Here is a 26,082-nt window from a genome sequence, read left to right as displayed (position 1 = left end):
GAGAAATTACTATGAAAAGAGATAAATTGATGTAAAAGTTAAAAGAGGAGTTAAAATCATATATTTTATTTTGATTGTATGGTCCTAAAAAGCTTGCTATTTAATAATGATTAATTAAATTTAATTCAATGATAATTTATAGAATTGTGCATGAGTTAGAAGGCAGAAACAAAACAGTTTTCTGACCAGTTACTTGGTATGTTTTGAAAATGTTTTTGAACCCTGCATTTAATTTTGGCTGGAGTTTATGGATTAATAAATTACTTCTGATGAGTCATTTCTGATGTTATTCTGATGAGCCAGCCTTCACGTATGCTTAGTGAATAATGGGTCTGTAACTCTCAACCTACTGTAGCTGGCTAAATGGACAACGTTTGCAAATGCAAATGGACTCAAATGTTTTGATTGATTAACAATTGATTATTGTTCACATGGTGCTAAACGAAAAGTCAGGGGGTTACCAATGTTATTACATCCTTTCCTGTGCTTTGGTGGACTTGTTTACTAAACTTCCTGGCCATCCAGGTACTTACTTAGTTCCAGGTATTAATATATGAGACCTCCATGAGTGTCTATGAAGATTTGCGCCAAACCATCTATTAGAATAGATGTTAAGATATGTATGACATCTATGAACAAAATCTGATGCCAATTCATCCAACCCCATTCAGTGTTGGTTTATTTTTCAGTCTGGACAAGTGAACTATTTATTTGAGAGAAGGGGGATGGACAACATGCAGGGAAGGATCGAGCAACAGGAAATGAACCTGGACTGTGTTAGGGCCACTACTTTAGGGCATGGGGTTACAGGTGAGCTATGAGCTATGATAACATTATTCAAATACACAGACATAACCCATACACCAAGGCACCACAGTTCTTTTTTAGTGACTTTTAGTTTTGAACCCGGTGCAGCTTCAGCATTAACAGCTGAGATGCCTTTCAAACAGCTAATGAAACACACAAAATTTGGTTTGTAGTATAGAGTTGCATATGGTATAAGTCCCTTTTATTTCTCCATTCTTTTCCAAAATAAATTTCAGCACATTGTAGATTTGCCCCTTCATTCAGTAATTGCAGGAGATCCACTTGACCTTTAGTAGGAATAACTCCAAGTTATCTGCCTTCACTGTGTGTTTTAGACTTTTATTAATGAACTTGAACAGAGAGCCCTTTCCCTCGTATCTAAATGTCATCGGACATCATGGAACGCTGGGGAAACTCCATACCATGCTTGAGGACTTTTAAAGGAAGTTTCTGGTTTTATTATTTTGTCTTTGTCCCAACTGTGATGAAGCAGACTTTTCTTAGGATACTCTGGCACAGAGCTGCCTGAGGCATAAGCCAACTAAGCTGCTGCTTAAGGGCCAGCATGCAAATTAAAATATGAACTCTCTTTGGCTTCCTCTGTTAATTTTTGGGCCAGTTTCCAGGATAGGGATTAGGCCTGGCACTAAAAATAAGGAGTCCTTTAAAAAACAGATTAACAGAAATTGCCTTTTCAAACATGATTTTGAATAGTCGTGAGTTTATTCTTGTTACTAGCAACCTTTACGGTAATGATCGACATTTTTGGAAATATGTTTATTTGCTTTCTTGTTGAGAGTATAACATCGATACTAATCTCACGTCTGTAGGCTAAATTTGAAACTATGGTAAATGGACTGTATTTGCCATCGGGAGAAATTCAGGGTTGAGTATCTTGCCCAAGGACACTTGGACATGCAAGAAAGCAAGTAATGCTGGGCAGTAATGTATTACTAGTAATAATATTAATTTCACCAGTAAAGAGTAGTGTAACAAAGAACCAATAAAATACTAATTTCAGTCATTATATTCAATTTGCCTCCCCCAAAAATGACTTGTCATGATACTACTTTTGGTACTCCCCCTTGTGATTTGTAATTGAACAATCCTATCACATCCCCAGATACATTTTTTAAATTGTCATGTGTTCATGTCACCAAGCAGACAACTAGTTTGGAAGAAAGAAACATTTTTATTCAGGGGCTGGAAATATTCCCATTATTTTGATTTTGTCAGTAGGAAAGATGAAAAGGACATCATTGTCAAATGAAAATTGTGTGCAGGTAGGGGTAATGTTACCAAGACTCTTTCCACTGCAAAAAACACAACCTCAAACCTCCTGAAACACCAAATACAACAGCACAAGGTCTGTGGCCATGTGGGATCGCTGTATCCCTACTATATCAAAACAACCAAAAAAGGCTTTAGCAGGCTTCAAGTGACAAAGAACTTATGAAGCTTGTCTCTGACATGTGGTGAATTAAGTCTCCCTGCTTCACCCTCTGTCTTGTGAAAATACCAGTCACAGGCAACAAAAGACCCCAAGGTGTTTTACAGTTGTTAAAAGCTGCACTTACCAGGCAATTTATCCTGACTTTCACACAAAGACACACATGCAAAGTCTGAATTTTGAGGAGAAAAGACAGACTCAGTCACCAATTTTTTGGAATGTAATATGTGACTGAATTAATGTAAAGTAATGTAACAATAGTTATATATAGCAAATTACTGTTGGCAGGGAGTGATAAGTAAAGTAATAATATTACATTTTTTGACAACTTAAGCTGTACTGCATATACATACGTGACATGCCTCACACTTCACAATCATCCAGTTCACATAATAATCCCTCCACATCCAATTTGGTGGTCTATTTCAGTTGTAAAAATGTCCCATCTCTCCCTCTGCTCTGCCAATGCCACTGCTGCCCTGCATCAGCATCACTGCCTGTTCTTCAGCCCCACCACCATCCCAGCACCCACCTGCAGGCTCTCGGGATTTAAGATATTTGCTCATCACTCCTGAATATCTCTATGTATATATATATCTGTGCGGAGTGGTGCCTAGATGCCAAACTATATTCTGCCGCTGCAATAAACATTTAAAAATGTGAGTTGTCTGACTCACAGTTGTCTGAAATGTATTTCCTAAAATGTCAAACATTAAGTGGCGTAAGATTAATTAGACAATATAGTATCCAAAGCATTTGGAATAATGAGGTTAATTTATTTTGTGCTTCTTTAAGAAGGAGTGGCAAAAAAAAAATGCTGTGTCATTTTGTGTTTCCCAGATGAATTCCCTAGGATGCTATCATTTTCCATCCACCTCAGCAAAATCTCCTTCTCATCTCAAATGCCATTCGTTAATGTATTATCCCTCTGTGTTAAAAGGAGTATGAATTTGATGAAGTTGACTTTTGACCTTTTGAAAATGATTAACATTCCTGTGAGCTCACGTCCGAAGGTCTCTGAGTGGCAGGTCTCATGAGTTAGCCGTTTGTGTCCGGGATGAAAAGGAAGATGCATTCCCCTTACACTTTTCTTGCTGGTTCTATGATAGATGAAGAATAAAACGTGGGCTTCTTATTGAATAACAGCATCGATGCTTGTGGCTAAGTACGATTGTGATCTTTCAAATTAAACTGATGGATCATGACGGCACGTGGCAAAACGGATTTGGGATGTCAGGGTAAAGGCACGGCACAGCAATCAAGACGAACAGTTTCCATAACAAATGTGACGGAAAACTCGTAAAATTATGATAATGATTGGGTAGTGTAATAAAATCTGTATATATCAAATTACCTTTTCTACTGCTATCCTCTGCTGTGGGCAGACAGTAAGTATAGGAAGACTGTAGAATAGGAGTGATGGTGCATTAGAGGCACTGTATGTAGAAAGTTTTATTTTTTTCTAGAAGAAAGGAAATGATGAAAATGAAGAAATCCCATGCGAGTGAAATAAAAATGTCAGCTATTATTTTTGTCACGGTGTGTGAGCTGTAATCTGTCCTCCTTGTCATGACTGCCATACCTGGAAGATATGAGAGACCATGAGGGAATATATCTGTTTTACATAACTTGAACATTTTTTCATTTTGTGTCAGCAATAAAACCAAACATCAGTATGTGTTTGATCACACAGTGAATTGCATGTGCATTGCATGCAATGACTCCTGCCTGTGCTTTAGTGTTCTTTTTGTCTGTGGGCATGTGGCAGATGAAGATAAAGGACAAAAGACAAGAAAGGGGGGAAAAAAGAAAGTAAGAGTGAAACCAAAAAAAGGAAGGAACAAAAGAAAGATAGCAAATAGATGGGGGATAAAGAATGACACCCAGAACGAATTCTTCATCTGAGTGACAGGTCTCATAAATTTTTCTGTGTGATCTCCCAAGAAACCAGGTGTAGGCTGGTGTCAAAAAAATAAGTGCAAGAGATGGAAAAGGGGGTGAGGGAGGATGGCGGAGTGCAGCAACTCTGAAATTAACCAGTGGTTAATGTGAATTGATTAAGTTTTTGATGGTTGCTAAATCTGTCATGCAACAACTGTTCCAAATTAAACAACAAATTGATCTGAGATGATGTGTTTTATCAAAGACAAATGAAATGTATGTGTAACATAGGGTTATACAATGAAACATTTGCAGCCCCTTTATGTTGCACACAGAGCATAACAGATCATTTCATTTATATAAGGAGTAACATATACAATAAAACAATGTATACAGTTGTTTACATACATGCAGTATAGACACCTATACTTTGGAAATAGGAAATAATTCTGCAGTGCATTTCTTGAGTTTGTATCAGAGGGAGTGTAAACAACAGCAGCAAGATAGTGATAAAAAATGGTTTCATCTTCACATGTCTGTCCACTTTGTGCCAAAAATGGACAGTCTTCCCTTTGTTTTTGACTCTTACGTGAAATTCATTGCTGCATCCAGGGACAATACAAAAGTCACCATCCTTGCATTGCTTTTTACTCTGGGGTTCCTAATCTGCCATTGAGTCAGTGATTGACAGTTGTCACTAGTTAGCTAATGTTATCTAACATGAACTAAAATATGACCAACCGAACAACCTCATGTCGTCACAGGCTATGCTAGGACAAAATGGAGCTACACCTGTTTGAAAAATGTAGCTTTGATTACTTATTATTTTTATACAATTTCACTGACAGCTCCTAATCCCATACGGATTTAGAGAGTGGCATTCCATCTTGAAAATTATTCTAACTACATCCAGTGTTTCATGTCCACGTGTAATGGTTTTACGTCTAAAATTTATGTCAAAAAGTTTCAGCACACTAGGGCGGTGTTTAGCTCAGTTGGTAGAGCAGCCGCCCCATGTGTGAAGCCTCAGTCCTTGCTGTGGAAGCCTAGGGTTCAAATCTGACCTGTGGCTCTTTCCTGCATGTCATTCCCCATCTCTCTCTCCCTGTGTTCATGTCACTCTTCAGCTGTCTCTATCAGAAATAAAGCTTGAAAAAAAATGGCCAATTTTTTTTTTCAAAATTAGCCTGTTTCATGTCCACTTTCAGCACCAAGCATGATCAATGAAATTAAGTCAACAGGACAACATCGCCATATCAAAATGATCTAACAAGACTATGTTTAATGTTGGACTGTTGTGTAGAAATTGCTGAAGTTAAAGGTCAATGGTGAGGTCAGGAGGGAAGAAATTGTTCAGGAGCCTCTGATGTCTTATACTGTAATATTTATTGACGCTTGTCCAAGGAGAATTTGAGACACTCTCAAAGTTCATCAGAAGTGCCTGAATCTGTCTCACATTCTGCCGAACTCATGCTGGTGGACAAACTTTAAACCCCAAGATAACACCACAAATACTTTACGCCCAGAATTAGTCAAAGAGAATGTCTTTATTTATGCTGGTGTTATTGTCAGCATATTCTAGTCTGGAAACACAGATGTCTGTTTACGCAGATTGGAACTCAACGGCAAGCTATCAATTATGTCAGCAATAGGTCTCTTCGACCCTGTCCACCACAGTGTTGAGATAGACTGGCACCTACTGTTCTTAACCAAAGCCAAACAACTAATACTGCAGAGGACCTCAAGGCCCACACGTGACCTTGTGTAACCTAAGGATAGAAAATTCCATGACAAGGTTCACACACAAAATGACTCTTATTAGGGAAACAACAGTGTCTTCCATTATAAAAGTCAGATGTTTTACTGACTCGTCCACCCACCCCGACCTCTCCACTCTACTGTGTTTGTATAATCTACAATAACATCTTGCTAACTCTGTTGGATAAGTGTCATAAATTCAATAGAGTGTTTAGAGGACTTCTTCCTTACCAACAGTAACATATGTGGTTATTTGGATATTTGCTGAAACTACTGATGCCAAATGTTTGCTTGTGAAGATCTTGTTTGTGTTAACTGGCCATCTTTCTTCAAAAAATCTACTGTTGCTTTTCCAGGAAACATAAAACATCATTTTGTCTGTATCAGAAAAAACACCAGTACTAAAGCTGGGATTATACTTGACGCAAGGGGTTTAATTTTTATAGTTTCTATTGTTTATACTGTGCATTTTGAGAACAGATGACCTAAAAACCAATTTGATACAGCTGTTAGCTAGCTGACCCACTTACATTTACTACCCTAACAGCTGCAGCTCAAACCAGAAATCAGATGGTCCAAATTGCTGCACCAAGCAGCTCAACCAACGCAGGGCAGCGGATCTATCATTTACAACAGCTCATCAACACCTCATTATGTTAGTCATGTCATCAGTTCAACACCGGATTTAGCTCTTTGCTGCTTGCTACACTATAACAAACCTAAATCTAAACAAAAATAAAAAGCTAACAACTTGCATGCATCTTTTTTAAGTAATTCCAACTCCTTCATTTGCGAAGAAATCCAATATGAATCCTGTATCAATAAAAACTGGTATAGTCTCTGAAGTTGTGAAGTTCAGAGTATGATGGCTCTAGGCATCGCCATTTTGGCAATCCTGACACTTTTTTTATATCCAAATTGTTTATTTAAGAATATAATCATATAGATATATGATATATATGAAGTAAATATATATATATATATATATATATATAGATATCTATATTTATAGTATATATTGTTTTTTTTGTTTTTTTCTTTGTGTTTACTGTTTTGATTGGACAACTTTTGTAAAAATAAAATAAATTGTGAAAGGCAAAGCTATTCAGTTTCTTTGTTTGTATGTAAATTGGCAGTGCTGCGATGCAATGGGGGCACCACCTTAAATCTTGCCTAGGGTGCCAAATTGGTTAGGGCCTGGACTGCTCTACAACAAGCACAAATGATATGAAGAGAGTACATTCTATAATAAAGAGTACAGTGTCTGCAAATGCTTCACTTCATCTTTGTCACATCATTAAAAGCAAATAAAATATTGTTTACTTTGATTGGCACTGGTATGTGGTCAAGAGGTTTTGAGCACCTTTGAAATGATGTTTCACTGCGGGGAGCCTTTGAACATGCCAGATTCTTTCCCTGTAAGATCTCAGAGAGGGAGAAATAGAAACGCAGCTGCTATTGACAGGAGGAGCTGTGGCTGAATTTAAGAAAATGTCAGGGCTGTCAGGAATCAAAAGCACTCCTCTGTGCATGGAAAAGGATGGAATTTGGCTTGAAAGGATAGTGTGTTTTTTTTTTTGTGAACACTTGATCTTGTACAGAAATCAGCTCTCCGTATGAAGGAGCAGTGAATAACACTTCATATATCTTCAGTAGTATATGGTAATCAAAAAAGACAGGGTTTTCTTTCAAGAGTTTTCTTCTCCTTCTTTTCTTCTTTTTGTCTTTTGGCTGGAGTTTCACCAGCGGCGTTTCAAAGATGATGAAAACTCTATACATGAGTGGTCAGCTGTCACACTGTCCTACTTTTGTTGTATATGAGACACATTCATGTCTGGTACGGATTAAACATTAAATGAAACCCTAAACCTCACATGTTTCTGTATTATAATTTGAGTTTTTCAACAATAATATCTTTAATATGCATACATAGGTGTAGAGGAGGGCTAATATTAGTAAAAAAGATTAGAAAAGAAAAAGATGCTGGGTAATAAAGTCACTGGAGACTTCTGTAAAGTAACAGATCATCCTATGGTGTGATCTGTAGAGAAAACTTGGTCAAAGTGACAAACCCACAGCTCTGCAGCTCTACCACTTCAGCAATAACTTCATACCTTCAGGACCTGTTTGTTTGTTTATTTCATGGTAGTCAAATCAGCTTTAGATTGAGTTTTACCAGTGAGGATTTAAGGCTGAAGGAAGCTTTGAGCTTGTTCATGCAGGTTCAGACATAAATCAACAGTAATTAACGAAACACAAACCTCTTTTTGCTGTACACGGGACACACGCTTAGGGATTTAAAGATGTAACTGTAAACACCAAAGCAAATAAATGTGTTGATAGGCTTCTTTTTTTTCAATACAGTCACAGACTATTGCATTAGATACACTTATACAATCTAATGTGATCCAGTCCAATTACTCTGCTATGCATCATGCCTTTACAAAGACAATAATGTACACTCTTATAAGTCTATATTTCTAATTGAGTTTGTAGTTTGCAATAGCGCTGAGCTGGACTGCTTTATATTGTTTATTGTTTATATTGTTATTATGTTCAATATAATACACTCCCTTACAACAACAACACCCACTAAGACCTCAACGATACACATGGAGTAGAAGTATTACCTTTCTGACAGTGTCAACAAAAAATAAAAAATACTAAACTTTGTAAAAGTTTAGCTGTACTGGATCAAATCATGTGGTGTGGTGAAAACAAAAGTTTTTTTCCATTCATTTCAATGGGAGTAGTCAGAGAAGCTGAAACAGATTCAACTTTTGGAGAAATGCAACAAAATGTCACACTGCGGTGGCCAATATGACGACCAGACCGGTCGAACTTCTCCACAGTCAGCCTAAAATGTCACTGAAAGCGAGCACTATCAAGGTAAAGTTCATGGATTAAACTATGATACTTTCCTAAATTGTGTCCTGGCTTGGTTTGTTTCGTGTATACACCTTCTTCGTCTATGTCTGGCTCCCAGTTTATAATGCAAAATTGTTACACAAAGAAGTTTCCTTTGGTTTGTGTCCATAAGAGAGACATCTGTGATTGAGCGATATCGACAGTGAATGAGAGAGAGGGAGCCCCAGTAGCGAGGAGAAATAAAAAGCTAGTTGTTATGGTAAATAAGATTTACCATAAAGGATAACAGTGCGAATTCAACAAGAGGTGAACATAGAATACAAATAAATAGAGTTGTGAAAAGTACTTCACTGAACTGGTGCTCACAGTCTTGATTACACAAATTACCTTTTATGTCTCATGTAACATTGAAAATAAATGTTCTGACTGAAAGAACAGTGACCTTTAACAGCACTCTAGAATGGGCTATATAGATTAAACATAAAAAACCTTTAGTGTTCACATTGTGCGTTTAAAACAACGTGACAATGTAATAATTTTTATAAATGTTTCTGAAAAATAAAATTGACAGCTACAAGATCCTAGAACACATGTGGATGCATGTTGAATATTAATACTGTAAGTAGTCAGTCTATACTTTATGAGTGGATATTCATATGAACCAAATGCAAGCCTAATGGAACTTATTGGGCACTCTGCTTCTGTTCACATCGATCCAGGATGTGTGATTGGAGCGTGTGGGTATTGGTTGGCCATTGGAGTAGTAAGTGTGTGTGTTATAGCTTTGGCAAGTACAACAAACCTGAGGGGAAACGAGCAAGTGCACTCGCCTTTCTCCACCTCTAGCCAATTAAAGGGAATGAAAAATCCATGAGCGCTCATTAGATGGGTTTACAGGTGGCTAATGAGCTGATATTTAAAACTTGTCACTTGCTGTGTCTCTCGCTCTCTCCCTGTCTCAGCCTCTCACCCTCTTTCTCTCTTTTTCTTTCTGTCTTTGGCTGCCCTCCAGGACAGAGCACCAGCAGGTCTGCTGGGGTGCCAATATTGCACTGTATCAGCAAAATGTCAGCCAGGAACACACACACACAAGCAGGGGGTGCAGACTGCATATCCCCAATGCCTATTTCCATCCACTGTAAGGTCGCATTCAAGATGGACGACCTTAATTTGACTCCGGTAATATAGGTTTATAATAGGGTATATGACTCCAATGAACTATTTCACTTGTGTGTGTAATTATGCACATGGTAGCTGTTCAAACCCTTATGGCCTCAGGCTGCTGTGAAAAGCTTTACTTGTTGTCCTCATTAAAAATCACCTCACCTTTAACCACTGTGTGATAAAAAAGAGCAATTCCACCACGAGCCAGTGCCTCGTCTTTCATGGCAGTCGTTGATTCGTAGGCAAAAGCTGCGTCAGGTAGATTGCCTGCGGACCATAACCACTCTAGTTGCTGTGCAGGAAATATTACCTCGGTAATCTGCAGCAAGAGGCATTTCAGCAGGAAATGGTTCCCTGTGCTGGGCTGTATATATGGCCGAGACTGAGTGGAGCTCATAATTCAGTGCGGCCGTTGGCACTTTTCATCCTCTGTCTGCTGGGGCTGGGTACTGGCTAAATGACAGTGAAAGCCACAATGGCACTTCCACTATTGCTTTACGACTGGCAGAGACCCTGGGGCACCATGACTGGAGTGCTAAGTGAGAACATGGCTGCCAATCACTTGATATTAATCTCTCTGTGTTCAGGAGAGACAGCCAACATGAGAGGGGAAACCTGCAGTGGGGAGGAGCTGGGAAAGTGGACCCAGGTGGTGCAAGGCCGACAGAAATTAGCTGTGCGTGGACTTGGAACATCCAAATGACTCACACTCACCTGCACACAAATAGCCACGTACACACAGACAGTGAAGGTCAGTGGTCTGTAGCCTGTTCTTTACCTGAGAGAATAATGTGGTAAGACATGAAAATTAAGAGCATATCACCTGAAGGATTGCTTAGAGCACTCCATATAATGTTCAAACAAGCCACCTGTAATAGCACCCATCTGTCAATCAAAGTGGCTACGCTCTTAATTATGCATAGCTTTAAGGCTTAATATAATTTGAACAGGTGAGTTCTATGAAAAGTTGCCATGAATGGGGAAATTAGCTATAGAGACCAAAACTTATTTTTGAACCAGGCTGTAAACATGTGTATTTCTGCTGTGAAATTGGGAATTTTAACATGGAGGCTTATGGAGAATGACTCATTTTGTCGTCACCCTTAAGTGGCCGTGCAAGGAACTGCAGTGTTTGGCACTTCCATGCTGGCTTCACTTCAGAGGTTGCCGCTTGACCCGTACTAGAAAGGGTTATCAGTGTTTTTGTATATATTTTACTGTATCCAAATGACCATGTAGTGCACTTCTGTCCTCAAAAAGTATGGAACACAAAAACCAAACTGTTGATGAAGTGATGATAAATAAGTGTTATTGCTTGAAGTAGGGGATCCCCAGTGTGTACTGTATGGGAAGTGATGAATGAGTGAACAAGAAAGTGATTCCAGACACAGCCACAGTGTTCGTGAATACTGCTTGTTGTCTTTGTACTCCACAAAAACAACTAAACCATTGTCCTGCATCAAAGCAACAGTGTCCATTAAGTCCATTAAGCCAGACAATGTAAAACAAAAGAGCCAATGTTAGCCAACTTTAGATAGTGCTGTGTAACTCTGCATTAAAGTGAAACACACACTCCACAAATGCTGACAAATATTATTTCCAATGGTTTGTTTTTGTAAAACCATGAAACAAGGAGTACATCTGACAAAAATATGAAGCCAGCTTTCGGTTGTGTTTAAAAGCACTGTGTGAGCAAGCTCTGTCTGCTGATGAAGACTGTGAGGCATGGTTGAAAGCGAACAGCGTTTGTCTCTGACATCAGAGGTTCATGGAAAATAAACAAATGTGTCAAGAAATCTGTTGTATTTTAAGTGAAATGAGTAAATGCGTGTAAAGAATCAGCTCTGAAACACCAACACTAGTTGTAATTTATGTGTGTAAATCCAGAATATAAACTCCTCCCGTGGTGATTTAGACCTCCACATTCCCAGACACATTACCGAGAACCTTCCCAGGTCATGTGACGCAGATGCTAATACCGTCTTGCCTTCACACATGACTGCATTGATCATCGATAGATAGAACTATACAAAATATAAACAAGATATTTCATGTGACAAACATCGAAAAATAAAAACAGTTCCCTTGTGTTGTGAAAAGATGTAATTCCTGTAAACACTGTGGGATGACTATTGCTCACATGTTGCACAACAAGCAAAATGTGTGTTAGTTCAAACTTTTGGTAGACTGCCCAAAGAAGTCATCTGGTTCATCTGGTTTCAGCCGGCATATTTCTCATTTCCTTTCCTTTCCCACTTTCAGTTCTTATTCTTCTTTTTTTTTTTTTTACCTTCATTTGATTGTCTATGTCTGTTTTTAGATATCTATATATAGAGAATGAAGTCTACAGTATACAAAGTTTAAAACAGCATCTCTACTTTCAGACAGCATGACACCCTGTGACCAGAGTTCTCATCACAGCATCTTCATTTCCCCGAGCTGTGCTGACAGTGTGTGTGTGTGTGTGTGTGTGTGACTCGCACATGGTGTGTGTAAATGTGTGTATGTGACGGCATTGTTCGCTGTCGGCCGTGTCCATGAATGGTCATCGTTTCCGCCGCTTGTCATATGACAGCCCAGACAGACAGACACAATGTGGCGGAAAAGAGGCGCTTAAACTTCATTGCACTGCGCACGGAGCGCAGACCGCTTGTCAGCCTCTTGCCGGGATTCTACGCAAATGACGCATGTGACGTTGGTGAATGACTCGCCTTTCGTGCGTTGACGTAAACGTAAAGCAGACGGGGGAGTTTTTTTTTTTTCGTACCGAGCGGAGAGGAGATGCACACGGCACTCGAGTGAGGTAACTATATAAAAACCCCATTTGTTATCATTCACTCCCACAACATGGACCCGGGCAGCGTTTGCTACGACATGTAGATGTGTATTTAACCACTGTTGTGAACATTTGTTACGGGGACCAACGGTCGGCATATGTGACCGTTGGTCTTTGTGGGCAGTTATGGCGCTGTGAGCTAATTCTCTGTTGGCTAACGTTAGCTCGAGATGTTGCCTCATTTCCAGGCTAGCGTTAGCACTAGCCTGTCCGACTCTATCAAAACAGACGAGCCGGCCTTTGAGCTTTTACCTCGGGTAGTTTTTATTTATTTTATTTTATTTTTTTTAATATTGTTGACCAGTTTGTATGTTGATGATTTAACCAGTTTGTTGCTCAGCGTTGCGTTTATGCGCACCACGTGCAGTAACGTTGTTCAGCCCCCCTTTGGACCCACACTAGTTACTGCCCCCTGTCTCATTAACAAGCGTGCTCTCATTACTATTAAAGCAAGACTCACTCTTGTGACCGAGTTGGGTTTGAAATTTTATATTATTTCACATTAAACTGCATTTTATTTTTTTTCCTAACCGCTAATTGAGCGGACAGAGCACGTGTCCTGTTGGTCATGTGCTAATGTGACATTTATGTGTCGTCGTTCCTCCTGATGAATATTCAATACATGTATTGTAATATGCATTTCAGTATAAAATGTTTTAAGAGCTTAAATTTTGAGGTGACAGTGAGTTGATGTGAGTATTAAGCAGTAAAAGAAGAAGTACTCGGTTACTAAAAGTAGCAGTATGGCAGTGTAAAATATAGTTCAAAAGTACTAACATCAAATTATACTTTGAAGTACCCCAATTAAAAGTGCTCATGCAGAATTGGGGTTCTAATTAATCACTTGTAGGGATTTAATTCAATTAACTTTATTAATATAGTATCTAATCGTAACAGAAGTTATTGAAACGTGTTATATAGAGCAGGTCTCTTTTTATAATATTATTTAAAATGACCCAACATTTCCCACCATGAGCAAGCGCATGGCCGCTGTGACAAGGAAACTTCCTTTAAAAGACAGAAACTTTGAGCTCATGGTGAGTGGCTGTCAATGCAGCGATTAACCATTTTATCGTTTCTAACCATCCTGTCAACCACGTGTTAAAATATCACAGGTTTTGTATCCATAAAGGCCCCGCGTGTTTCCGTCACTCAAAATCAACAAAGTAGCCGCGAGTTAAGACTTTTCAGAAAAACAACCTGTTGCACCGTTCATAAAAACATTAAACAATTGCTTTGTTTGATAAAATTCTGAATTACTGAACTCTGAACTGAATTGTGAATCCACCCAGCTTTCAGCCATGGTTAAAAGCTCTGTTTGAGTAAGCTGCGTCTGCGGAGGAAGTCTGTGTGACGTGGCTGAAAGCTGGAAACTACCATGTACGGTCATAACAGCCTTTGTCTCTGACTTAAGAGAATCTTTGGAAATAAAACACTCACTCGTGTGTCAGTGCTGGTAATGGTGGGACTAATTTCAATTTTAATTACGTATATTGCTTAGTAGCTTTAACTGTCAGAACTAGAGAAATGATATGCAGACACGTTGTTTTCAACTCCATGGTCTACAGTATACACATGTAGATAGTGTGTGTGATCGTATAAACCATTGTATACAATCATATAAATGTACCTCTATAGGAGGTCTTGGTATGGATTCACATTTCAGTTTTGTTCACTGTTTAAAAATGATGCAACATTTGGATGTAAAAACTACTAATTAAAAATATATGGATTACTAATTGGATGTAATTAAACTTGGCTTTTATCCAATACTGGCTACAAAATGTGAACAAGCTTTACAAAACATTTTGTCAACATCTTGTCTGTGATGTGGAGACACCCGACACAGTTAGCTTTGATGTATACAGTACATTTAAATCCTCCATATAAAGATCAATTAATTTATGCATTGTGTATGTAACCTGAATTTTACTTTATGGGACATAAGTGGAGTTTCCCTTTAAGTGTTAAGCTGTATTGCAAAACCTTATTTACAACAGTTACATATCAGTACCTCTTTATTATGTATTATTATTTGCAGCCTACAGCCTGTAAGTGTAGCATAGGGGGTATTATGTAGAGACCTCTATTGTGCCATTGTACATTTTAAACTGCTTACAGGTCCTACATGAACAAGTGTTGCTTTTGTAATGTAGTAAACACAATCACATTCATGCAGGTTTCCTGAAAACTACCTTTCTATGAACAGCACAGAAACTCAGCTGCTTCACAGATGTCATCTCATGAGTTTGATATATTCTGTGTATTACAAGTAGGGTTGCATCCAATTCCAGGAATTTTCAGAGTTGGAAACCTTCCATGGGAATTAATGGGAATAAATGGGAATAAACCGTGAATTTACAAAATTGAAGGTTGTCCCTTAACGGGGAACTTAAATATAGTTTGAAATATATATTTAGTATAATCTTGACTAAAACGACCAGATTTCATGCATGAATATCTGCTCTTCCTTTATCACATGCACATAGCACACTGCTTACTGCAGTGGCACCTGCATAGATGATTTCTAGAACCTGGACCACACTTTGGAGCCCAGAGCACAAGACTATTGAAGCCACACGTTTGAGCTCATGTACATAATATTGTTCAATAAAATAATTAAAACTCAAAGGTTCTACATACAAATAAATCTGTTGAAACTTATTTTAATTGTAGTATTTTGCATGGATGCCTGCTTATGACAAAACAAAATGTTTATATTTATGTTTGGATAAAATTACCACCAATTTCCAGTTAATTCCGAATACATTTCCATAATTCCCATGGAGGTTCCAATTTGGAATATTTCCAAAGTTCCCCAACTCACCATCCCATGCAAGTACTGTCTCGAATGCTGTTGCCTAAAGTTGTTGTGCTTGGGTCTTAGCTTTGCTTGCTAAACATCTAAAGTAGTCTTACTGTATTTGGACAGAAAACACAGTTTTACATTGTAATAGTTTGTGGCTGGTTTTGTTTATTTTAGGGCTAAACAAACAAACAGACTCCAAGACAATCCAATGTTTGTTTGTTATATGGGATAGGATGCAGTCCAAGGTTCCTTTAATGTCCACTGAGGACAAAGCTGAAGTCCAAATATGACTTCAACCACTAACGTGATAAAACAAACCCTACTTTACCCTAAAATCACTTTGGGTTGTGTTTTTTGTGTGTTGCTGAACATTATTTACAACATTTGCAATATAATTAGCTAAAAATAACTGGTGGCAATTTGTCCACTGATATTACTGTCTACCTCGAATGTAATGTTTGTTTTATTTTACTATGTCATTATACTGACACATAATAACATCACATCAGGCATGGGCTACAGGAAAGTTAGAGACTCAGTCCCAGATTAGAGACTCACGTCATCTTCCCCTCAACATGAGAGGTTGTTTTTCTGTTTATGTAACCCTACCTTGAAAGCTACAATGTCTACAAACTGCAACACCCTTCCCACACTCATTCTGTTTATAATGCAGTTGTTTATACAGGCATTGATACAAGGGATCATTTTTAGTGTCTGCATGTATTGTTCCTAGCAACATTTAAAAGGATAATTCATGTGTTTTGAAGTGGGATTGTATGAGGTACTTATGCAAGGCCAATGTATTACATTAGGGCTGGGTATCACCAGGTACCTCGATATGCGATATTATCACGATATTTTGCCCACAATAATGATAATTTCATAATACAGCGATTCTACGATAATCGATATATTGTAAGAAATTTCGTCCACGATACATCACGATATCTGTGTCACTAAAGAAATTCAATATTTATTAACTGCGCTGAACCCATTTCACAGGAATTACAAAACATTGTCAGTCAATTTCACATAAACAACAGCCAAGTAAAACAAAGTGCAACGATTGTGGGCTGGCTTACAGAAGCGTTGGCATCGTTAGCCGTCCTCTCCTCCACGGTAAGATCAGGATGATGACGGACCAGGTGGTTATGCATGTTCGTTGTGCTGCCCGTGTACTTGACCTTTGCGAGATAGTTGCGTTTACTCTTTACCAAGTGTTGTTCCATTATCAGTATAGTAAAAGCGGGCCCAGACTTTAGACTTGAAATTTGACGTTGCATCTTTCACGTGTTTTTCTGCTGTTTGCTGTTTTCATGTGGAGGCTTGAAGTAGTGACACTGTAAATCAAAATTGTAGCGCCTGTATGTTTATTGTTTAAATATAGATATTTGGTGCCAGTGTATGGTGTCCCACAAGACGAAATATCGCAAAATATCTTAGTATCGATATTTTGGCACACCCCTATATTACATTCAGTAGACAGCAGTCAGTGTACCCCCAGTCTGGAGAATAAGACATGGATGCCAGCATAGAAGCAGAGTCATACACCGCTGTGGACAGCTTCAGCTGAAAGATATATTTTGGCTACATAAAAAAGACCCACCATGTCTGCTATATTAGGAATATTCTGACTGCTATGCCTTGCCGTCAGACAGCCATTTCTTTGGCGCCAACGTAGAACTTCTACATTTTCCCACATAAGCCAGGCTGCGTCGTGCACTGTGTTACAACATCAAAGACATTTCTAATGATCCAAACAGAGATCGAAATGCAGCCAACAAATCTCTTTTAGCTTTTTTAACATGCATTTTTGTGCTGACATTGTTTACCGCAGTGCTTAGCTCTCATCGTCTATAGATAATACACTGACTATAGATGAGTACCTCATACAACCTCACTTCAAAATGCCTGAACTATTAACCTTTAGGCGATAACCTAGTCAGAGTGCATACCTCTGTACTTTAAGTCAGGCTTAGTCTGCAGGATAAAGCACGTGTCAGTCCAGGTCAGTGCTGAAATTGGGTGGACAAACTTAAAATGTTTCTGCAAACTTGGTGAGGATGTTTTTTCAAAGGGCATTTCACTGTTTTAATAAACAAGGTCAAACAATAATACTGTGGGGGGCATTTCAAGCTGCTGATTTATATCAAGGATAAATAGTAAAATGGGCAGGATGTCGTACACTATGAGTAGCTGGTCAGGTGGTTGATTGCTCAAACACACACGCCCTCCCTGTGCCTCCCCTCCTCCGTTTAAATTAGTTAAGTCACTGGACTCAAACGCCTCAAAACACTCAACCTGTTACTTACCTGTTAGTGCTTGCGTTAACATTTTGTATTGGTGTGGAGTGACTTCCTTTCCTTTTCTGGCTTATTTGTGACTCAAGGTAAGCATCAGTCTGTGTTTTGCTGAGGTGTTATATCTTTGATATCAGCACAGTGTAGCTTTCAGCTGATTGTTCCGTTTACTTGTCGAGCCGTGCGGTTTTCAGACTTTCTCACACTGTGATGAACACGCTTCCAGGCCACAGAGCATCAGCTATGCACCTGCGTCTTGCCGAGTTTGATCTCTTGCTTTTTTGCATTGCAGCTCCCATGATTCAGCTCGAGGAATTCGGGACTGTATACAGCACCTGATGCAACACTGTGGAAATGACTCAGTTGCTTCAGCCTACAAAACCTGAATGTCGACGTGGTATTTGTTGTTGGTTGACTCACAAAGGAGTTCAGGGGTTGTTGGCCCGTGTACGTTGGTTTTATTAGAACATGCATGTGTCACAGTAGGTCACAGTCTAATTTTGTACCACAAAGTATTAGCTTTAATCACAGAGCCAAATAAAGACAGACCATTAAGACTGGCTGGAGAGGCTGTAAATTGTATTTGTGTTTGACTTCTCTCGGGTCAAGTGTGCTGGGATCAACTAGGACTGAAACGTGTGTCTTCACCTACCGCTTGTGCTGACTCTGCTATAACGAGCGCTGTTATCAGGCTGACTGTTAAAAGGCTTTCTTCATCACTGTGAATATGCCAGGTGCTTGAGTCAGGAAATTTGCAGTCGACCCACCGCACATATAGCACACAATAGCTACTCTTGATCAGAGGATTGCTAGTTTGACCCGTCCAAATGATGACTGTTATTGCTGTGTTTGTTTTGCAGGAGTGGCAGGTGTGGTCGTCCATGCAATGACAAAAGCAAATTGTCTGTAAACATGAGGTGTATCCTCACTAGGTCTCCTTGCGGACAGTTGAGCTAAGCGGTAATGATTTCACAGTCTGGCTGCCAGTGTTGGTAACGTCTCACTGTGCAGCCTCTCCACTGTTCAATGAAGGCTTAGGAAGCACTGATGGGTAAGCTGAAAACAGTTGACAATCTATTATTTCTCTGCAGAGATATGCCACTTGAACTCAGGTGTCTCATGTCTGTCTTTTACTTTCCTGAATTTTGATGATACAACAGCAAATTGTGCTCTTCTAAGATCCCCACTGACCATCTGCTGTGAGCTGGGTCCATGTGGTAGCTGACATCTGCCCTCACTTGTGCACCTCGGGCCTTACTTAAAAAAAACTTCTGCTCATGTTTGCACATCTTATTTGTCTTCTGACTCAAGAACAAATAGTGTTTGCCTCATTTAGTACAATGTTTGGTTGTATAGTTCCCCTTGCTTTGAAGTAGGAGTAAGAAGTGGAAGCTTCGTTGTTTATAATGTAATCAGCCCTGGGGAAACCTTTTTTTTTTGTGTACCTTAAAGATCATACCACTGTTTTGTTGTTCTTTGGGAAGCTCTGTTTAAGGATATTATTCAAAACACTACTGGACATAATATCAAATATTGTAAAGAACCATTTGGGCTGCAACAAACAGTTATTTTCATTATTAATTAGTCTGTCAATAATCTTCGTGATGAATGGATTAGTTGTTTGGTCCATAAAATGTCAGGAAAAGTTGATCAGTGCTTCCCCGAGGCACAACGGGATGTCCTCAAATGCCTTGTTTTGTCTACAACCCAAAGATATTTAGTTAGTTCATAGGGGACCAAAGAAACCAGAGAATAGTCACATAAAATAGTGGCTCATGATTGATCTATTATCGAAATAGTTAAAGATTAATAGTTCACAACTTATTGCTTAATTGATTCATTGTTGCAGCTCTAGAACTAAAGAAAGTGTAACGTGGATTATATCTTCTGCCATGAGACTGAGACTGCGTTGTGAGTTGGATTATGGAACAAATAGAAACACCATATCAGAGTATTTTTTGTTTTTGAAACGTTTGACGGCATTTCTTGAATTCCAGAGGAGTTTTTTTATGCTTCTTTCCTGTTTTCTGTTTCTCTGCAGACGCCAACTTGATACTGAGATAAGAGAGATGTGTATGGCCGTGTGAGAATCATATGAAGCAGCTTAAGGGCCAAAGTAATTTTTTTCCCCTTCAAAGAAATAACAAGATTCCTGTTGTCATCAACAACCTGGACAATATATTTGAGGCATTAAACAATGTATGGGGAAAAATATATATATATATATATATAGTGTTAGTATGCATTGGTTTATGTATCATTATGGACTCTTTAAGTTGTTTTTTTACTAGTACTGTCTAAAGGAGTTTAGTTGTTATAGTACAGTACCCTCTTTGAGTTAAACATTGCCTTTGTTATCACAGAAAGAGTATTTAAATAAAACCTTCCAGCCTTTTATTTTTTTTTTTTTCAAACTAAAGCCACTTACATGAAATGGAAATATGAGAGATTCAATTTTTAATACATGTACAGAAATGGAAATATGAGAGATTCAATTTTTAATACATGTACACCAAAATCCAGGCGATTAATGTGAAACGTTGAATAGCTTACTAAAGCTGTTTGCATAACAGTACTTCAGCAGAGCTCCACACTAAGACTAAGACATGTCAAAGTTTAAGTTCACTGAATGATTTTGGATACTGGCTAAAAGAGGTTTGATATTATGTAACGCGCCTTGTCAGAGTTACTTTAAAGAATAACTGAATAGGTTGTGGTTTAACTTCAGTAGCTCAGTATTGATTGCATCAGTTGCTGTGCTACCTCTTGGCTCTTGATTATTGAATGCACTTGGGATGCACAGATTGGGAAATTCTGGGCTGATAGCAATGATTTTTTTTTTTTGTTTGTTTTGTTTGTTTGTCAGTATTTTGTTTTTTTGCCATTTTATGCCAGAAATCTACAAAGATAAGCATGTGTGCCTTGTTGCAGCTCAGTCTGTTTCTCTTCTCATCCAAGATTTGAGTCGCAGCTAACAACAGTTAGCCAGTGAAAAACTGATGCAGTGCAACCGATAAACATTGGTCACTGATATCAGTGAATGCCATGTTGATTGATGCTAGTATTGGCTGTGCATCCCTAAAATCCACCTGTTCGTCCACGTACTGACTAGTTTACACGTGTATGTTTTTTCCTTCACTCGATATTGTAATTGTCAGGCCTCAGAAGTCTTCCTAACATATTTAAATAAAGCATTGTGGTCTGCAGTAGGTCTTTCACAGGAAACCTTTTGACTTGTCATAGCAGGAAAAACTAACATGGATCCGTTGTATTCAGTTAAGTTATGACAGTGTGAGCCAAGATGACCAAAACCAGGACTTAAGGATACAATTAATGGATGTCATTTAGCTGCTTCAGGTTCTTAACACCATTCATGAATCTTCCTCCTGTGACATGTCAAAATATCCTCATTGAAAAATAAAGTGTCTAATATGACTGCACTGATGGGGCCAGCAGAGTTTGACAGGTCACACAAGCCTGCAACGATGATTAAACATTTATTCTTTTAAGACCTATTTAAATGTTTTTAATATTGTTCAATCACATCAAACTAGTCTGACAAATGCTGAGATTTTAGGCTTTGAGCCAACGTTCCACTACAAGTTGAAGAGAGTTATTAAATAATAAGAATATATATTAGGTAAATAATATATTATTAAATAATACATATTAGTTAGTTGCTGTGATCTGGAGACAAATTTTACTTAATTTCTTTCTTCTGATAAATCTGTCCCTTTAGTAACCATAGTAACACCATGAGCACACCATCAGATAACTTTTTGCCATGTCGGTGGGATATCTTTGCTTCAGATAAAAACTTGTCTGTCCTCTTTAATATTTTCCTAGTGCACGTTTCAGAAGAGTTGAAAACCCCCCTCATACAGAAGCATCAGGACTGGGGGCCAAGAAGGAGGAAACATATTACGGTGAGTTATTGTGTTCCTCGGTGCAGTGATAGGATTATTTTGTATTATTATTTTATCTTGTTGTGCTGAGACAAATTGTGATTACATCAACAACAACTCGGGGAAATGAGCTGAGGTAATGCACTGATTCCTGCATTAAGATCCCTTTAATAGAAACAAACCTGCAGTTTACGTTGTTGTACGGCTCACTCGATTTAAATTTTCATTTATTAGAATATCAAGTTGTTACGTTTGGAGAAAATAAGCTGATAATCCCAATTTAGAGACAAAAAAAATGTGAACACTTGAAATTAATTTGTAATGCTTACTTTTTAGTTTGGGGTTTGTGTAAGGCACAATTAAAACTCTCATAGTAAATAAAGATTCTCTTGTTTCCCTCAAAGAACAGACACAACAAAGAGTCTAATCAGGAAAACACAGCAAGCTCTGTTGGCGCTCAGAGGGTGTGCTCTTAAAAATAGGTCCTGCTTTGGCCCCAACCTATCTGCCGCGAGGTTCATAGGTCACTTCTGTCTCATGTTTATAAACACTGTCTTGTCGACCGCTGAGAAGTAGGCTTGTTAACCACACTTAACGTCTGCAGCTTGAGTCAGAACGCCATCGCTCACTCCTGAGCCAAAAAAAATTTGACACGCCAGTCATTCAAGAACACACAGCGGTAAGTAGCCTCGCTGTAGATTTTATACAGCTAATTATAGTTGAAAATGAAGTCCGTGTTAAGTAACTGATTTTATGTGGCTTGGTTTTTAATGTTTGATTTGTTTAATGCCTTTTGAAAGTGTCGAAAGGGCCACGTGATTTAAACTGTGGTTTGTGCAGAAATTTCTCAGAAAAGTCAAAAAACAAAATCACATTACGCGACTTACTTAAAAATACTGATGATACTTTTTCACACGTTCTTGATCTTGTTATATGGGAGAAAGAATATAACAAGTCATTGGCTGATAAGCTGTTGATGTCATCTGCACAATGATAACCAAGGGCTTTGTTTTAGCCGAGCTTTTTGGATTGTATTCTCTGTGAAATATTTGAGTGGGTTTACAAATACTGTAGAGTTAGGGATTCGAATACTTTTGATGGATTGATCACTTCACGTTGGTAGAGTGTTTCAGCACATTGTAAGCCTATCGCCAATATAAGGAACCTCTTGTGTGACTTTATTTAACTGACTTCTTTTATATATCCTCTCTCTGAATTCTTGTTTTGCACTTTTTTGTTTCTCTTTTGTGTCCAGAAAGAAATCTATAAAGTTATATTCTGCTCTTTTTTGTTGTTGTTGTTGTTGTTGTTGCTCCCACAATCTACATTATGCAATGTGTTGTTCCTAGCCTTCATATAACCTTGTGGAGGATCTATCATCTTCTTTGTTTTTTAACATTTAGCCCAGTATCTGAAGTCTGAAACAACACAAATCTATTCCCTCATGATGTGCTTGCTGTAAATCTAGTAGAAACTTTAACAAGCCGGCGTGTCAGTATGTGAGTGACTGATCTCTGCTGTGTGCCATCTTACCATTATCCAGTATTCTTCATCTGACCTCTCTTTGCTCCTCTCCACCCCCCACCCCTCACACATCAACCACCCACGGGCTTCGTAAGAGACCTTATGAGGATCATTTGACTGGAATGATATTGCTGCTTCAGGCTTTTTATAGGAAAGGGAAAACAAGCAGTTTGTTACACAATTCTCAGCAGAGAGTTTATTGTGCTCTGTCTTTCAGTTATTAGATCTGTTATGGTAAACTAAAGGTAGCAGCTTAGGTGGTTTGATTGTTATATTTTCAGTATGTTTGATGTGTGGCTGTAGATGTCAGTGCATCATTGCTAGGGAAGGTGCGATCGAGCTTAAGGACAGTATTGGTCACTGATAAAATAACACCAGGATTGATTCATCTGATACCAGCTGTTCATAATCTTCCAGTGCATAAAAAAACCTACCACTTTGTTTATTGATCATTGTGAGTTCATTAACTAAAACTCATTTAAAAAGTGAATGTGAGAATATTCATTCTTTTTACCGTGAGTTGGTGGCTGCTCCATAATTCAGTATTATTGTTTCTTGAATTTAACATGAGGTGATTTAATTGTTGTGTTATTATGTTGCAAAAAGAAGTAACGATTCCAGGCGAAACATAATTTAAAACGGCTAAATGAGTTTTGTTTCACACAGTAAAATCCTTTTTCTCATGTAACTTATATCAAGTAGAACATAATATCGTACACTGGACATCAATTTGATTCTATTATGTGCTGTTTGAACATGTTTGTTATATTGAGATATATATATCACTGTCAGGAAGATATCAATATTTTCTATGTACTGTATTCCAAACTGCAAAGCTTAAACAGACATTTTACTTGTACACCCAATGTAAAGACCAAAGTGGATAAGAAATCACAGTTTTAATCATCTAAAAGTAACACAGTCACTGTGGTCTTTTGCCATTGTAGTGTTAAAACTGGATGAGAAGATAAGATGCGAGATACAGCTTCTCAGACTGACCGAGAGCCAAAACAACCAAAACGTTCCTCTAAAATCCTGCTTTCATTTACCACTAGCCAGGATCATAAACTCACAGCCTGAATGATGTTTACCTGGTAGCTTAAGCTGTTTTTATCAGTCTCTACTGTCACTTGTCAGCGATTCAAACTCTGAAATTGTTACTTTTGCTGTTTGTTTTTTGAAGGGGACCAGAAGTGAGGGGACAATGCGAGTCCAGGTGCACACCAAGTTCTGTTTCCTGTGTGTGCTCACCTTCCTCTTCCATCAGTGCAACCACTGCCATGGAGAAGGGCACAGCCATCAACCCGGTGCAGGCGACCACAACCACACCCACAGCGACCTGCAGATTTCTGAGGCTCCGTACGTGAGAGGTGCAACTCTGTCTGGGGAGTCCAAGAGTCCTCAAGGGCACTCTCTAGAGGAGGAGCAGCGCTTCTACATCCAGCAACTGTTCAGGCGCTATGGCCAGAAAGGCCGGCTAGATTTCCAGGGATTTCAGAGTCTGCTGTTCAGCTTAGGTCTGGGTGAAGTTAAGGTGGTAGGTGTTGATCATGAAGATCTGGGCCATGACCATGTAGCTCATCTCGACCTAGTTGATATACAGGAAGGCCTTCATTCACATACATCCACCAATGAAGGCCATAGCCATGGTCACAAGCATGGTCATGGTCATCCACACCACAAGCCAGCCTCCCAACATCCACACACAGAACAAGTTCCCACACGGTGCAGCCAGCAGACTACTGCTGCCAGTCCAGCTGGCGGTGCACCTAAAGGACATGACCATAAACATGATCATGGACATGGTGCAGCACACGATCATGATCATGATCACACACATGACAAAGAGCACAAACATGAGCAGGTACAGGTGCACTCGAACCACGAGGACCTGTCTGCTAAAACTCACAACGATCACGACCACAGTGATCATGACCACAGTGATCACGACCACAGTGGTCACAACAACAGTGATCACATCCACGAAGTGCAGACAGGCACAGACATTCCCCCCATCAGCCAGGAGCAGCTTCCCTCTCCACAGTCCGTGCCGTCCCAGGTCCCACAGTCCTCTCCTGCCACCACAGAAAGCCGGCCCAAGAAGCCGAAAAAGCCAGCCAGAGTCAGAGGACAGAGAGGGCAAAACAAAACCCCTTCTCCTCCCACACCTCTGTCTGATGAAGGTGACCATCAGTCCGAACACAACAATCACCATCACAGCCATGGTCACAGTCACGATCACGGTCACGATCACGGTCACGGTCATTCTCATAAAGACAAGAGAGAAGCACCAGGAGAACCTGCCTCCACCACTTTACCGGCAAATGCCTTGTCTGGCCATCCAGGAGGATTGTCTCATCAGCACGAGGAGGTACGACGTGTTTGAACTCACTTTGATGCACAAGAAGCTCTTTTTCAACTTTGAAATATGAACAGAATTTATATAAATCGCTGAAGTGGTTATCTGGTACAGGTAAAAAGAAACAAACATCTGAGATATATGTTAGATTCTGATGACCTGAGCAGTCTTTGCTGGTTGTTATCCTGTTTTCTTTGTCATGTTAACCTTTAGTTGGTTATTCTGACCAGATGTGGTGAAATGTAGAGAAGTTTGTTACTGAATCCTTAATGTGTTTGGTTTCCATAGTAATGATCTTTAGTCATTTGGTCCTTCTGATCCTCTCTGACACGTCCCTCAAATGTATTTTGTTATTGAAGTGTCAAAATATCCTGGACTGTACCTCCATGTGACACAAAATCAGTTTTTTGAGTATCAAACA

At 39.0% G+C, this 26,082-nt stretch overlaps 1 protein-coding gene across 2 annotated transcripts in view; it reads left to right on the top strand.

Moving 5' to 3' along the window:
* Positions 1 to 12,515: 12,515 nt before the first annotated feature.
* Positions 12,516 to 26,082, top strand: part of slc39a10 (solute carrier family 39 member 10) — a 28,971-nt gene continuing 15,404 nt past the window's right edge. Inside the window, exons 1-3 of one of the 2 annotated variants that reach the window (XM_027277845.1) lie at positions 12,517 to 12,731; positions 21,720 to 21,799; positions 24,486 to 25,673. In XM_027277845.1, the coding sequence (XP_027133646.1) occupies positions 24,507 to 25,673 (1,167 nt within the window). In that variant the 5' untranslated portion in view covers positions 12,517 to 12,731; positions 21,720 to 21,799; positions 24,486 to 24,506. Of the gene's footprint in view, positions 12,732 to 21,719; positions 21,800 to 24,485; positions 25,674 to 26,082 lie in introns of both variants that reach the window. The other variant, XM_027277848.1, reaches the window with a different exon arrangement.

Source organism: Larimichthys crocea, chromosome I (assembly GCF_000972845.2).
Source record: "Larimichthys crocea isolate SSNF chromosome I, L_crocea_2.0, whole genome shotgun sequence".
Lineage (NCBI taxonomy): Eukaryota > Metazoa > Chordata > Actinopteri > Sciaenidae > Larimichthys > Larimichthys crocea.
Note: the sequence above shows the minus strand (reverse complement) of the source record. Positions and strands in the feature narration are given on the sequence as shown.